Below are 16,675 nucleotides of genomic sequence, written 5' to 3' on the forward strand. Positions count from 1 at the left end.
TCTCATTGGCCAATTTGAAGATATAAGTTCATGCCTCGTTTCTGGAGAGAAGAAAGGGCAATTATGACCAGTCACTAATCAAAAACGCTGCCGATGAAGCCCAAGCCAGACTTTACAACTTTTCTTGGGTTTTTAGACATCAGAATCAAGCATAAGGTCTAAAAGGTTTTTTTATTGAAGGCTCTGACTTACAATAAACATGACGCGCTTATTGACAACTTTTCCACTTGTTACAATTCTCTTTGCTTTGTACCATGTTCCTCTAGAAGGCACGTTCCTGTTCAAATTATCCTTACTGTAAAAGCCATGTTTGATGAGCACGTTTGAGCCAAATCACGAAGCTATTTGAATATCACGTTCTACAATGAATCAGAATTCTCAAAATGAGTTAAACAATCTAGAAATTAACTACAAATTAGACTTCAACTCACTACCAAATATCTAATTTAGTGATATTCTTAGACCTTTTCATTACTTTTTTTTATTTTGAGTGAATTAAGCATGATCTATATGGACATCACTTTAAGTCCTAATGATTATAACGCTCGCAAAGGAGTTATGAAAATTCTATTAAATGGGCTACCTAGCTTATTGATAAACTTCAAAACCTCTAATAAGCAATGTCTTGTATTTTTTTTTTGTTTTTTGAAGCATAGTCTGGGTGCAAAATTCTCACAAGCGAGTTGTGAAAATAAACAATTATAATTTTTATCGAACCACTAAACTCCCTGGCATACCTAAACGTTTTTATAAGTTATTTGATAAATCTGTACTCGCGATAAACGTCCTAAAATCACGAAAAAAAACCTCACTTTACATCTAGGTTGTATTGTAATGCTCGAAAAGGAGTTATAAAAATTCTAAAAATCAACTATTTAGATTACTACTTGGGTAACTTAATAAACTGCCAAAGAACTGATTAATGACTTCTCATCCAATAAAATGTTAACTATTCTTTTGTTACATTTTTAATTATTCTTCTTAAAGAGGTAGTGATGAAATAGAAAAAAACAAAACAAAAAAAAGATATCGATGCTTAGCTGTGGAACTAGGGTATTTATATAGTTGTTATGATCATGCAGAGTCTCTCAGAACTAAAGCCCAGGCCGTAACATTTTCTGAGTTCTTTCATATTATCTGAAGCCCCAAATAACCGTTACTGTAACTCTTACTAAATAAAATTCTCGTAAACGAGTAAAAAAGTTTTATGAAATTAACGATTTAGATCATCAGGATATTATTAAATATTAACGATGTGAGATGTTAAACAGTAAATGCTTTGTTTCTTTTAGATTAAAGAACCTAGAAATGAGCTATTAATCGCTAAAACATGCGATTTTGAAATATGCTTAAAAGAAAAACACTAACAGGAAGTTAAACTTGTCAAAGTCAACACACATACACACACAAAAACTAACTAAAATAAACAAACAAAAACTAAACATTAAAAAGAAAACAGACAAGATCAAACCGAAATGAAGACAGAACTGCCATCACACGCCCATTCAGAGATAGCGCCCAATATGTTCAATAGCATGTTATGCAATCCATAGTTCAGCTAACTAACTTATGTTATTATTTTATCGAAGGGAAAATAAACAAAAAGGATTGTTTTGACTAAGGTACTTCCACAGACACTACATAATGATTACTAGAACTCCATTTCTTCTTGAATTCTTGTATTCTCTTCTTCAGTCCTTACGGTCTCTTTAGTAATGGAAGGAGTAAAAGCACGTTGATTTATTTATTGCAAAACGTGTGTATTAATAATTTGTTTGCTTGATCAACCAACCGTCAGTCGGTCAACTGGTTCAGGCTTCTGACTTAGCACGCAGCTAGAAAATGAATCAGTTTATTGCCATGCCCACAGCAAAGGAAACAGTCAGGCAGACAGTCAGGCAGAGAGTCAAGCAGATAGTTATACCATCTGTCTGTCAGCTTAATCAGTTAATGTAATCTGACGGCGTAGTGGCCAGCTCACCAGTTGGTCCGTTGACCAGACAGTATTATTCAGATTATGAAAAGGTTCTAGAGACTGAAGGTTCAAGAAATCAGGAGTCAACAGCCCATGCATGTACACGGAAATGCATCTGAGGAAAAGTACGAAAATTTCACCCTTTTATCTCAAATCTGAAACTAGTTTCCTAAGTTTGATAAGATATCAGAAAGTGCAGAAATTTTTTAAAGGTTTTTCGCACCCTTCAGTCAGTGGTACTCACTATTGAAGAAGACACAACAAACATTTACCTTGGTTCGAAAAGCAAGAACTAAAGTCTGGTATCAAAAACCTCTTCTTCCCCTGCTTGGAATACGAAAAGAGAAAAATGTATATATTAAGCCACTTAATCAGAATTTATTATTGCTAACACAATTCTAACTTGTCTGTGTTAAAGAGTTTTAAAAGTTGAGGTTCACGACGTCATAAGCCTCGCTCCTAATTAATTAACTTTACCACGTGGCAGCTATGTTTCCTCAATCTAAGCAAACATCTTTATAGCTAAGAAATGTTACAAAAAGCGAGAGAGCTCTAGAAGATTCAAAGGTGCCATATTTAGTGTCAGTATTGCAACTCAGGTCTTGGCCGTTCACTGTGACGAAGTACAATGTACTCGAGTATTCCTCTTTTCTCTTAATTCAATCACTTCTGATGTGGACCGCTGCGTTTCAACTTTCCTCAGACAATAACGTGGACAGATTATGTGTTAATTCATGACCACTTCGAGTCAATGTTGGCTGATTTATAAAGAATTCTACCTTTCTCTGTGTCCTCCATGTCAGGCTCAAGCCGCTTCTTTTCTTCTTCTTCTTCTTCTTCTTCTTCTTCTGCCTTTTGAGCTTTTATAAAAGATGATTAATTGAACAAAAAGTGAATTAGAACTCAGTCTTTCAATTTATTTCTTTTTCCTTTACTTCAGCATGTTTATGAATCATTCATTTTTCATTGGCTACCAAGATGAAAGATATGCCTTAATAACTAATCTGGTGCCTTAACCTCTTGAGTGAGAAACAAAAAAACCCTCCCTCTCCTTTACCTTCATCACTAGGTATTGGAATTTCTTCACTCTCCACTTTCTCCTCAGATTTGCCAGCTGTGTGATAGCAAAGTTATTTATTAGAATGAGGTAAAGTACATAAATATATAAAGTTGTCTAGATGGTAAACTCGGCCCATGGCCCTTCTATTAAATCAGTAAATTGGCCCAGTTAGCTTTAAATTTATAAAAAATACATAAATGATAATAATCACGATAATAATAATAAAGCTTGTATAGTGTGCAAAAATAACTAGGTGAAAGTTATGATAAATAATCTATAGTTCTTAAAAAAAAAATGAATCGTTGTATTTACCTTCCCTAGTTAGCTCTTCTGTGTCAAGCTCTTTTTCTCCTTCTGAAGAAATTGAATTAGAACATATTGTACCTATTAAATGATGTTCATTTGAAGTATTGCAATTGACGAAGGTCAACGTTTGCCACCAATTCATCAATCTCTTTTGTCTCAGTTGCTTCAGATACTGAATAAGTGCGTATACAACGCCTACACGTAAATGCCCTTGAAATTTAACTCGACTGACGCAGAGAGCCGAAATTGAACGAGGCAAAGCTGGTGCCCTCTTCCGTCTTCCCCAGAAGACAATGTATTTGATAAAAGGTACATTAGTACTCAGCCATTCAATCTTGTTTTTACTGAAGCATTTCATGAAATATTTTTTTTGTTTCTTTTTTTCAGCGACTACTAAGGTGAAAGATATGTTTCCATAACCTCCTTAACCTCTTGAGCGACCAATTAAAGCTACCCTCTCCTTTACCTTTGTCACTTGCCCTTGGAATCTCTTCACTCTCCACCTGCTCCACAGATTTGTCAGCTGTGTGATAGCAAAGTTATTACTTAAGATGAAGTATAAGGACCTTAAGACTGACGTATATAAAGCAATAGACTTGCCCTCACTGTCACTTTGTGAGTAAGCCAGGAAATTGGCCCAGATGGCAGATAAGTTCACGAAAAGGTGACTTCCACTATATGCGGAAATAAAGGAAACTTATGTCGCACAATGTTCATTTCAAGAAAAAAATCATTCTATTTACCTTCCTCAGCTAGCTCTTTAGTCTCAGGCTTTGTCTCTCCTCCTTGGCCTGCAGAAACGTGTACTTAGTAGAAAAAATTTGTAGTCAACGAATGACATTCATTTGAATAATTGAAAATAACGAATCGAAAGTGAAATTGTGGGAGGATCACCAGAGAGAGGACATACGCGGAAAATTCGGGAGCGATGAAATAGTCGACGGTAAAATTTTGCCACTTCTTAAAGCCTTTGTTCAATTGCCACCAATTTGCCAGATAACTGTTATCCCTGTTGCTTCAGGTACTAAAAGAATACGCACAAAAGACCTCAATGCAGATGCCCTTCAACTTTAAAATATTTCGAATTTCGACTCAGAAAGCGAAAAATGTTGAGACTAAGCTGGTACTCTATTTCAGTCAAACGTTTTTTCAACAACTTAAAATTGAAAATATCTTGACATTAACCAAAGTAAGGTTATGTGTTCACCAAAACCAATGTGTACGACAATTGCCATATATATTTCAATGCTTGTATCAAGAGCCACGAGTTACATCAACGGCGAGCCTCCACATATAAAAAAGGTTCCTGTAAGCACCTTAAACTTCAGTCATTTCTAGTCTCTCCTGTAGTCGGATCTTTCATAAATTCAATGTGAAATAATGGTTTCATAAAAATAGACACTTATCAACATTAGAGCCTTCCGTCAAAGAGTAGACAATCCTAGTTACAAAAGGAGTTCAACATATACCTTCTTTTTGACTTTTTCGTCGATGCTGGCTTTCACCATGATGAACAGCAACTGCAATAAAGAATATCCTTCTTTTAAATAAGTTGCAAATTGTTTGGGAGAGGGTCCAGCGTTGATAACAAATCTTATTTGAGTCTAACTACATTCAAACATGAATAGAACTACTCCCTTCCCTCTATTCCGCCGAAGAGGATTAAAACAGTTTCAAGCAAAATGTGCGAACCTCAACTTTTTTTTACTCACACAACTACCTACTATACTTTAGCGTGGGAAATTAGAAATTCGCTTTTTGCGTTCGAATCTCCGTCCTATTTCATTTTTTTTTCTTAGAGGTTAGCTTGCTGCTAATAATTATCTATTGATGTTATTAACCAGGTATTACGCAAGGGTCTTCCCACCAAAATATACAACGCCTTATGTTGAGTGCGTTAAAGACATAAATACTTCTAATTTTGCACAATTTCCTTTCAAACCTAGTGTCCGCGAGACTATCAATCCAAAGTTAAAAATCTTTTTTTTTTTTTGAATTTGCAATGACTCGTTACTTTCAGTAGGTAGGGAAGGCTTCTCTTATAAATTCCTTCATAGGAGAAACTTGGAGTCTTTTTGTATAAACTGGTGGTAACAGCCAGCACTAATAATATAGTTTCCTACAAAAAGTTCTTTACCTTCCACAGTCTTTTTAGTGGCTGGTCTGATATCAAAATCATCCTCATAATCTGTTTCAAACAACAAGTAGAGTGAAACATGTCATAACTTTTGTGATTCGTTTATTCTTCAAATGAATTTTACAGAAAATAATATTCGTATGACGTAATTTAGATACGAAATCTTAAAAAAAAAACAAATAAACAAACATAAAATACTTTCGATAAAGTTTACTGTATAGTTTAGTTTCCGTATTGAATGCGCATAAACTTAACAAGTTCTAGCACGATAGATTACTCAGTTGAGTTAAAACTTGGTTAAACTTGTCATACAGCTCGCATTATTTTACATCTGCGAGTTTGTGCGCATGAGATAGTCTGTTGAAGTCATACTTTAGCAAAAGACAGTTGATTTGATCGAATACTTTCAAGTTCTTTTATTCATTCCTACTACTTTATTTCTTGCAAAGTAGTTGGCGATTTTTAGGAACAGTTGTAAAAAGCGGTTGAAGTCATAGCTTCAGTACTGATATTGTGAATGAAGCGGCTGTCTACGACTTAATTTCATATTTTTTCATGAATGAAGTTTCAAGAGGAAGAACAACAACATCAACTGAAATAATGATAATAATAATAATGATGATAATAATAATAATAATAATAATAATAATTATAATAATAGGCAGGAAATTTTAATTCAAGTTAGAAGACATTATACCTGAGGAAGATGGAGTCTCATCCCCACCACAGGCTTGTTCCATTGCTGTTGATGGTTCAAATCGTTATGTTAGAGTTATTTATCAGATAATAAAAGCAAAAACGTAAAACATTGAATGATAATTTCAATATGTATCGTTCATTTATTAGATGTGCGCGATATTGATAACGATAGTACCTTTGTCGTACATGACACCTGTGCAGGTTACTAATTTAAAGGGATGGGGATCTCAAAGGGGAAGTTCAGAAACTGGGTCGTCGGAAAACTGTCGTCAGAATTGTTGCATGTAACTTGTGAAAAACCAAAGGATTTTTTTTGCAATTATTAACCAAAGGTGACAAAACCAATCACATTTATGTCATATGAGGAAACATTTCCTTAATCTTTCCCTAACCAAAATCCACACGCAGAACGTATCAAAGTAGAAAAGAATAGTATGTTTCATCATAGGTATTTCAATTTGAAAGGGCTCACCCGTTTCAGTGGATTAATTGATTAAAGTTAAAATCAGAAAGTCAATCACACATTAAAATTAACATCAAAACATTATACATTTATACACATAAGAAATGAGAGCGAGTTCTGAGTCGACCTATTAACCTAAAGATTTACCGTTTGATTCCCTAGTTTTCTAATTGGCTAGTTTTGAAATGATGTTTTAAAGAAATAAGCATACATATGGAATACTGACCCGGTTGCGGAGCAGGCAATTCAGGGGCTACCGCTTCTGGGACTTCGTTGCGTTCTATTACTTGCATTTCAATCTGTTCTCCTATGGGGAAGATAATGCAGACACAAAAAACAAACAAAAAATGGGATTAAGAAGGGAAGAGAAGAAACGAAAGAAAGGTATTACACACATAACCATAACGAGGCAAAGAGAATAAACACATTGGGAATCACAATATTTACCCTCTTCGTTGTTAGCGTGTTCATGTCCATTTCCGATCTGTCCCTGCTGATTATTTACTCCTTCTAAGTAATAAAATAGCAGTAACATATCTTATTTGGTCCTCTCCAAACGGAGAATAAACTACTGTTAGGCCTATCCAAATATTTTAAGGGGGGAGGGGAGGGGGTAAGTTTCCAAAGAAACTGTGGCGCTGCATCGGTGGAGGAGTATAACACACCAAACTATCTCGTCCACATGTTGATTTTAAAAAATCCTTCTACCAGTCAGATTTGTTTTTTTTCCCTTGAAACTGAAGACCGAAGCTCAACCATTTATTGTTTTTTAATTGCGTGGTTGCCCGTTAATAACTTTCTGAAGTAATAATGATAATTCCAATAATAATTCAAATAATTTTCTGAAGTGCATTGTCCTAATCTCTACTCACACCTATACCCCCTTTCAAGGCCTGATTATGATATGTGTAAATGGAATATAGCACCGTACCTTCTTGATTTTGTCCACTGCTGAAAATCGATCGAACATTGGACCACACCTTGCTCAATTTTGCTTTCAAAACAGCTTGAACCTATACAGTAGAAATTTAGTTAATAAAGTATGTCAGAATATAGATCAAACCGTTTTTAAATTCAAATTGGTCTCCATGGACATAACCAACAGCAGAGAAACAAACAAACAACTTTGCGATCATTCATATCTTTTCCATGCCCATTTTTTCTCCTCTTGGGTTATTTTTTTTTCTGTCATAAGGACATGAGAGAGACCGTCTTTGATTGACCATAGGAAAATTTCTAATTAAGAAAAAACCGTTGGGACCACGGGTGTTTGATTCAGATAATTATCTCGCAAAGATGTCTCTTAAAACAACAAATGAAAGAATGTTCCATTCAAAAGCAAGAGAAAAATGGTACCTGTGGAGTAGAAAGGGTATACAGCAGTGGGTTGATAGCTGAATTGATCGGCAAGGCGAACACTGCAATCCACACAGCCAGATCACCAGGTGGATCAAACGTTTTCTCGACGTGCGACTTGATGCCGATAGCAATGATTGGTATCCAACACAAGAAATCGGTCAGAATAATGAAAAAGACTCTTTTGGCAAGTGCTCTTTCTCTTTTGGCTTGTGCGCTTTGTGCTCTTGCTCGTATTTCACGAACAGTTCCATGCGCACCCAGCCGTCTGCTTGACGACCATGATTTCAACAAGATGGCAACATAAGCAACCGTAATAAATAGGAAAAGAGAAAAATTTAAAACGATAAAGATGGAAGTGGAGAATTCCCAGCCTTCTTGTAATTGCGGAGAAAGTTGCAGGGGCAGGCACACCACGTTTTTGCCATAATACCAGTCACCAAAATATCGCATTCCAGACAACGGAAGGAATGCCATGGTGCCTCCCACAAGCCAGATAACTACACACATAATACGGGTCTGCCTTGGTGTAATTTTTGCAAACGTGTAAGGAAACACAATGTTCTTGAGCCTGTCCCATGCAATCAGAGAAATCATCATAACAGACACCTCGCTTGAAAGGACAGACATGGCGCCATTGAAATGGCATAACCAACCGGTGCGCCACTCATAGTCGTGCAGGTAGTATTCCCCTGACCATTGCAGGTCTTTTATACCTATAATGATGAGGTAAACACCCATGATGCCGTCTGAAATACCCAGATTTACCAACATAATAGACTGGACCATATTGTTATCAGGTAAGAAATACTGCCACCCAACTACAAACACAGACCCAAACAACGAAAGAAGGCCGACAACCCAAAGACTTCTCCTTGGAGCAAGGTTGCGGAACATGGAGTGACAGCTTGCGAAGTTATCATTGGAGGCAAATTCGCAATCGGCATCCTGCCTGAAAAGATCAAGGTGGCAGCACATCAGGTTGGTGTCCAGAGTTCTGGAATTAGAAAAAAAAGAGGAAATTAGAAAGGGTTCATCGTTAGAACAATGAGAGCATAATAAAGATTATCGAAAACAATCGGCAAATAAGTGATCTATGCTGAGGCAAAGATGATTGGTAAGCATTTTTTTCATAAATTAGTAGCAATTAAAAAGTCTCACGAAGCATGCCTTTGGCAATTTTATATAATAACTAAATGTGGCTTCATATCATTTCAGTATTGGAATAGATAGAAGATGTTGACATGAATGAAAATTTATTGATCAACTGAACCAAACAGACTGAAGGAAACAAAATTAATAAAATGGTTGCATCACCCATATCACAATTTGACAAAGATTTCTACTTTAAAGGCAACTTAGACAACACTCGCCCCAAATCTCCTATTAAAACCATTGAGTTAAATTATTATAATGAAGTATTACACTCTGATAATGTGCGGCAAAAGCCCAAAAAAGCCTTTGGGGAGCTCAGCCATCAGGTTGTAATGCAAGAATCTGGAAGTTTAAAATAGAAAGTGAAAATTTAATTAGGATATAATAAATTGCATATCTCATTTTCCCAAATAACTAGCTACAAGCCTTTCTTTTGACTGCGACAAATTTAAAAGAATACCAACTTTAATACTCTAAATTAACTTCAAGCTGGGTCTTATTCGATTGCAATACATGCGGCTTTATTGTAAGTACCATGATAAATAATTGCCATTTACGGTGAACTTACAAAAATCGCAGTTCCTGGGCATGACTGAAAGTCGTGCTGGTGACATTTTGTATCTTATTGCCGAAGATATTTCTGTAAAAGTTAATAACATAACTATTAATAAGCAGATGGTAAACAGGGACCTGCATTGTCTGATTCTTAAAAATTTAACCTGAAGTTGCCGTCGGAATTCTCATAGTTCTCAACTGTGTTTGTTTGTTTTTTTGATAATATCCACTTTTGCATAATAACACCATGTTTATAACAAGCCACCTTTCTTTCGTCAAGAAAATAGAAAATAATAAAATTACATTGTTGAGCATTACAATTTAAACCACGCCTGTTGGAGATCATGTGAATATTTTCAAATAAGAATTCCATACTTTGAATGTTACTGTTACGTACATTTTCATCTTCTAAAAAATTCTAGATAATTTTTTTGTGTGTAATCAGCGGTACTCACAGAGCCTTGAGGTTCTTGACGCCTTTGAAAATCTTGTCAGGCAAAGCCTCGATTCTGTTCTCCGAGAGGTATCTTATACAGGTAAAGATAATTTTAAACTAATACACGATAACTAGGCATGGCACATCTAACTTAAAAATCCGAACCGATATCAAAATTATATCACAATTATATAGATCTGATGAAAAATACCGTGATTCATTTTTTATAGAAGCTAATACTTACAGAAGATACTAACCATATTTACTAAGGGGGTGTTCCCTATTATGGCTGCTGATTTTATATTCTAACTAATATCTGTGCTCAGGATACCAGGTTAAATCCCTTACAAGATTAATCGCACGGCCGTTGTAATCCAAACCCTTGCAGTATTTATAGCCAGTATCTTTGTCTCAGCTAAATTAAAGCCATTTTTTTCTTTATTACAACTAGGTGTTATCCTTTCAAGTTTGCTTTATCATTTCGGCTCTAAAGTTTGAAGTTATAGAAATCGAGTTTACCCATCTAATGCGAGTGCGAATATAAACAGACATCTCATCAGTGCATTTAAGCCGCTTATCGCTAAAACGTTTAAAAATAAACCTTGCCAATACACAATTATCATGCACTTCTTTTGGTATTACCTCTCGACATAAATGTGGTTAATTTGTAGACCGTTACATGTCAATTTCTATTCACTGAGTTAGTTTGTTTTTATAAAGCAGATGAATTGGCTGGTTCTAAAATATGTTGTAGATTGCGACAGATCACAATAAAGAACTAACGTCTTATAGCTAAATGTACTTACAAATCGAACAACTCCTCCAAGCCCTGGAACTGATCTTCATGAAGCCTCTCAATTTTGTTGTAGTCCATTTTCCTGAAGAAAGTGTCATGAAAATGTTAGCCTGAAATACAAAGATGTAGCTTTGAAGTGATATCCCTAAATCTACTGTTGTCTTCTTAATTTACTGAAGGAAAATTACCACCGGTGAACTAGCTCTCGGTTTTATATTTAAACATTAAACAGAATAAAAAAACAACGGAAAAGAAACCTGAGATCAACATGTATTCTTAATTCTCTCAGATCAGAGAAACTTTGAATTTTATTACTAGAAACCTCTGCTGTTGGTCTGTTGTTTAAAGCTGAGTTTAAATTTGAAAGTCGTAAGTAGTCTATTGACCATTTTTACAAAATTATTTGGGTTGCACTAGTATTTAAGTCAACAAACTCCACGCTTCTGTTACAAAAAATAACTACAAGACAAAACAGTTTTAGCTGCCTAGAATAAAAAAAAAGAAATGTAAATTTTCATGAGCTAAGAAGCTGATTTACTCACTTCTTCTTGTTATTGCAAAGTAATTCTTAAAGATAGTTTTTAATTTCTCTTAACTCAAAGAAAATCTCACTTACAGAAATTTCACAGCTGTAATGTTCTTAAATATGTATGGCGGTAGGTTTCCAAGTTCATTAGTTGACAAATCCCTGAAAAACAATGGTAACCAAAGTTACAAATCTATAATCATGAAATTATTGGCGGCTTTTGAAGAACAGTTGTGAATAAAATATTGCTTCCCTCTGCAGTAGTTTCCTAGTTTAATGTATTTGTTTTAACTTCCTTTGCAAAAGGGAACAATATAGATGGTTGATTTTTTTTAACATCTTTATTGACCATTACACATGTTACATACAGCAAATTAAACAGCCAAGAAAAAAAATTAAATATATGTGCAAAGTGATTTAAAGTGATAAGGTCAAAAGGGAAGGTGCGAACGGGACGCGAGGACCCATGCGAGGCACCTCCCATGGTAAAATAATAATTAAAACATGATCAACCAAAAGACGCCAAACTAGGGATGGCAGGGGCAGGATCGCACAATTGACCAGGTACAGGGATAGGATATGTCAAAGTGATTGTACAAAAGGTGAAACATGTGCTCAGTAACAAAGTTGCGGAAGGAAGCAATAGTTGAAAAACTGGTAGGGGGTGAAAATTTACAGATATATAGTTCCAGAGCTTAACAATACGATTAAAGTAAGAGGCCTGAAAAGTGCTAGTTTTACATACAGGAGTTTTAAGGTTATAAGAATTACTTAGTCTGGTTCGGCCGTGAGAAACAGGAGAAACAAAATCATAAACATTAAGATCAGTAAAGCCACTCCGACATTTGTAAAAAAAAACAAGATCTTTGAGTTCGCGGTCAAATGTCAGGGGAAGAAGTTTCAGAGTTAAAAGTCTGTCTCTGTATCACATCACGCCTACGCGTTGTTTGAGGATCCACCTTGTGGCCCTCCTTTGAACCCTTTCAATTTGAGTTTTTAATGCAATCTTGTCTGGGGACCAGACTGGGGTCGCGTAGGATAACTGAGACTTCACAAGCACAAGATAAAGTGAGCGTTTAGCAGAGAAATCGTTTAATAATGGGCACGTGTGTTTAAAAAGTCCAAGTAACTTGTTGGCCTTAGCAGTAATGGCATGGATATGTGTGTTCCAGGTGAGAGAGTTGGTGATGTTAACTCCAACGACTTTCTCCGTGGACACACGCTCGAGCTCTAAATTATCAAGCTTGTAAATGAAGTCTAGCGGGCTCTTTTTTCGAGTGATGGTTAGCGCCTTGCATTTAAAAGCATTGAACCGGATATTGTTGTGCCGAGTCCACGTGTGCATGTTGGTCAAGGTTTTCAGCATAGACATGCAGTCATCGATGGTATTGATGTTGCGATATATTTTGGTATCGTCAGCATAAAGGGAAGTGAAACAGTGAATAATATCCAACATGAAAATTATCAACATGAATTAATCAAAATAGTTTTATTATCATCGTACATTACTTTTATTATCATTTATTTTTTTAATGAGATTGTAATTATTATTATTGTTGCAGCCTTAGTTAAATGATTTATCATGCTATGCTACAAGCAGGTTTTTTACTAGTAATTTTCAAACCTCCAAGTACGTCAACTTTACTCCTTAAAGCACGTTAACATAATGTAGCGTTCTAAAATTCATCTAATCAGTTTTACAAAATTGACCGTAAAATTTTCATGACACGGAGACAAAAAGTGAACCATGGACTTTGATTCATCGAGCAACTTATTCATTTTTATCACCAAAACTGTGCTGTTTCTGTAACGAAACATCAATGCTCGCAAATTTCGATTTATACACACGTGTCAAACCTTTCAATTTTACCTTAAGTGTTTCTGTTGACTGAATAGGGCGCGGAGCTTTGAGAAATTTGCTCTTGGGAAATTTCATTGACCTCTTTTCGCACTTTTTTTGTGTAGCGATTATTGTACTCACAGATGTGTCAGGCTGGAAAGGCTGTTAAAAATTCCATCTGGTAGAGTCTTCAATTTGTTATTTGACAGATAGCTAATAGGAATGATGAGATAAGAAAGTGCGTCTCCTGGTAAATCATTCAGTAAAGAAGTCATCGAGACACCTACCTAGTTCACAACAGATAATGATATAATGACAAGACACTTCATGGCACGCTTTGATTTCGTTGCTGTATGACCAAAACCCTCTACTCTGATTATCAGAACAATAATGACGAAACAGTTTTATATGGTTCAATTGGTTTATTTCCGTTTTTCGTGCTGAAGGTAATATCAGAAAATTTGAAAACGGAAATATTTTGTCTAATCTCGTATGATTAGAGACGCAGTAATATGGTTACCAGCGTTATCAATATAATCACAAGAGCAGTCTTGTTTTAGAAAGGAGACGACATGAAAAGCTGATAATCATACCCTTAGCGCAGTTACAAAGCTAATTTCTGAGGAGAGCGTTTACATGTAACTTACAGTTTTTCCAGGCTTTTTAGATCTTGAAATAATTCGGGAGGCAGTTCAGTGAAGCTGTTGTCTTCCAACCATCTGTGTTGAAGAAGAAAAATCTACTTAGTTTTATTAAGAAGCGTTTATAATTACTAGTCTTCTGGCTATATTGTTGCACGAGAGATAAGAGCAAAAAGAAATAAAATGGAAAAAATAAGAGTGGAGCAGAATAAAAAGCAAAAGGTTATTAGGAAGGGAGGATGCTGCTGCTTTATGAACACAGTTATTGTTAACAAAGGCATCGCGTGAAACACAATAAAACAGATAATCAAATTATGTATCTGACCATACATCACAACAAAATGCAATGCCATTCGATGCAATGCAATTTAATAAAGTTCTCTGTAGTTATTCAACGAGTGGGAGGGCCGAACTAGAGATTGTTTGGCTTGAGATCATGGTGCACTTACCGTTCGGAGTGGGATGAGAGATATGATAAAACAGAATTTTTGAAAGGACAATAGTAACAAACCGATAATGGTTTCTCAACCTGCTGCAATGTTATACATTCATCTTTGTTTTATCTCAATTCTTCAATTTTTATCAACATGGAGCAATTATCTGTATCAAAAGATATATTGATAAACCATCTCTAAAGAAATATTTTTGATAAAAGAGGTGTCGTTCCCGTATCATTTCATAGTGTAAGTCACAAAACAAATGTTAATTCATTGCTATCCAGCAAAGGGAAATTATAAACTTTTACTATATCTAAATTTGTATTAACGACAAACGCCTATTAAAAAAGGAATTATATATTCACTTACAGTTCCCGTAAATTTTTCAAGTTTTTGAAAGCCTTTCCGTTTAACCCTTTCATGTCGTTGTCATTCAGGTGTCTGCGTCATTTACCATATAAACTGATTAATAATAAAGTTATGATACGCCTGAAGTGAATCGCTCTAGGTAGGGGAATCACTTAGACTTTTCTGGGCTGTTGTCCCTGACAGCTATTGATGTTGTGTTAATTAAGCAAAAATAGGCATCACTTTCATGAGTGATTATTTTTTTGCACTTCATCCTTAATACTCATTAAACCACACTGCTGGTACCTCCATACTGGCACCACACACCTGTTGATGACTGTTTTAAAAAGAATGAATCTCTTAATGGCAAGTCCTGGACCGATATCTTATTACAGAATTCCTTGTCTTGAATGTGACAGTCGATGTCATTCTTAATACAAATTCTTTCTAACGAGGAATCTGATGAACCTGTCTAGGTTTATCTATAACACCCTGACTTGTGTCAATTTAAAACAAAAACGCTCACAGGCTGTTAGAGCTGTTGTGCGGCAAAAGAGGCGCATCTTAGCCGCACTTCAAGAAAGATTTGGCAATATCCTAAGTACCACTGCGTCTGTAAAATTTCCTGTTCTACTGGACATGCGAATTTGGTAAGCAATTAATAACGGGTCTGAAATCTTTAGGTATCTTTACGTTCGTATAAGACTCGCTCTTCGCTAACTTTAAATCGTACGGAAAAGAAATGTTACTTACAAGTTCAGCAACTTTGTGTTATTGTCAAAGATTCCCAGGGGCAGGTTGTGAAGTTGCATTTCAGACAAGTACCTAATGATATAGTCCCCATGCATGAGTGTTGCACAGAACATAAATAGAAGCAATACATTACCAAATCACTTAATAGTTGGTTAAGTAAACCCAATCTTGATGTGTAACCATAAGGATTGGACTCATTCGTATAATAACTGCGATTTCAACTCTTCTAATTTTCATTCATTAATGAGCTGTATTATGATTTCTCTCCGTAGAAATCAATGGTATTGCCAAGAGCGTGTCATCCATCTTTTTACTTTTCACTTTCCTATTTTATGCAGCTACAATGATTAGCTCTTGTGAATTGAGTAAACTAATTTTTTTGGAGAGAATTTAACTCTTTGTAAAGCTATGACCGTCATTTGAAGCTCAGTGAAAATCAGAGTCAAAATTATGTTTTGAAGTGACTTAATTCTCATAACATTCTGCGCCGCAAGAACGTGTAATCAGGTGTATTGCGGCGGTGGAAAATTGCAACGCCCTTTTTGAGAATGATAATCATATTAATAGAATTTCGGAGAGATAATTTTAAATAATGGCAAGAACGAGGGAACCTGAGTAAATACGAAACATAACACGGAAACTAAGATCGCATTCCCCTTCCCCTTAAGAGAGAGCTGTGTTATCAAGTTTCTCCGGGCTTCGTATGGTTGGACCTTCAGTGAGCTTTGCACTTTAATTTTTCTTGCCCTTGACGCGATAATTCCAGCACCTGACAAACGAATCTCCTTATTCATTGACAGCAAACTTTTACAAAGAGCCTGGATGTCGAGCAGTTAGTGCTTAGAAGCCTAGCTGCATGCTCCTTACTCAAATGTTAAGAAGGATGTTTGCTCTGTTCTGGGTTATAGGCTGCTAAACTTTAATCGAGATACAGCAGAACGGTTTTCATTGCAACTATATATTTTTGCACCTAAAATTATCAGTTTTCAGTTATAAAAAGTAAACTACAGGTTCGCTGATCCATGTGCACCATATAGTGAAAACATTTAGCATTAGATCAGATTGGTCTTAATTTTTTTTAATGTTTTTTTCCACATTATTTTACTTATAGTCTTGCGACAAAAAAATCATTAAATTTTTTGTTGTTGTTTCGTTTTGTTTTTTTGATACAACTGAGAGATAATGAGGGCTG

General features: G+C 35.5%; 1 protein-coding gene and 1 long non-coding RNA gene across 3 annotated transcripts in view; both read right to left on the reverse strand.

Moving 5' to 3' along the window:
* Window positions 1–477: 477 nt before the first annotated feature.
* LOC149052270 (uncharacterized) lies at window positions 478–3,085 on the reverse strand. 2 transcript variants are annotated; one of them, XR_016182534.1, is made up of 4 exons: window positions 3,033–3,085; window positions 2,755–2,835; window positions 2,248–2,299; window positions 478–1,707 (listed from the first exon to the last, which is right to left on the reverse strand). It is a non-coding gene; the product is annotated as an uncharacterized LOC149052270 (long non-coding RNA). The 2 variants fall into 2 exon arrangements; XR_016182514.1 differs by having other exon boundaries at window positions 496–1,707; window positions 2,248–2,302.
* A 1,230-nt stretch (window positions 3,086–4,315) lies between these two features.
* LOC149052271 (uncharacterized) overlaps window positions 4,316–16,675 on the reverse strand; it is a 30,298-nt gene continuing 17,938 nt past the window's right edge. Inside the window, exons 2-16 of the mRNA XM_089200408.1 lie at window positions 13,952–14,023; window positions 13,446–13,517; window positions 11,555–11,626; window positions 10,949–11,020; window positions 10,162–10,233; window positions 9,720–9,791; window positions 9,422–9,493; window positions 7,997–8,993; window positions 7,572–7,653; window positions 7,088–7,150; window positions 6,867–6,947; window positions 6,176–6,220; window positions 5,479–5,529; window positions 4,811–4,861; window positions 4,316–4,365 (exon numbers count right to left, since the gene is read on the reverse strand). Of these exons, the coding sequence (XP_089056534.1) occupies window positions 4,316–4,365; window positions 4,811–4,861; window positions 5,479–5,529; window positions 6,176–6,220; window positions 6,867–6,947; window positions 7,088–7,150; window positions 7,572–7,653; window positions 7,997–8,993; window positions 9,422–9,493; window positions 9,720–9,791; window positions 10,162–10,233; window positions 10,949–11,020; window positions 11,555–11,626; window positions 13,446–13,517; window positions 13,952–14,023 (1,924 nt within the window). The remainder of the gene's footprint in view (window positions 4,366–4,810; window positions 4,862–5,478; window positions 5,530–6,175; window positions 6,221–6,866; window positions 6,948–7,087; window positions 7,151–7,571; window positions 7,654–7,996; window positions 8,994–9,421; window positions 9,494–9,719; window positions 9,792–10,161; window positions 10,234–10,948; window positions 11,021–11,554; window positions 11,627–13,445; window positions 13,518–13,951; window positions 14,024–16,675) is intronic.

Source organism: Pocillopora damicornis, chromosome 1, assembly GCF_964200805.1.
Source record: "Pocillopora damicornis chromosome 1, jaPocDami1.2, whole genome shotgun sequence".
NCBI classification, from domain to species: Eukaryota; Metazoa; Cnidaria; class Anthozoa; order Scleractinia; family Pocilloporidae; genus Pocillopora; species Pocillopora damicornis.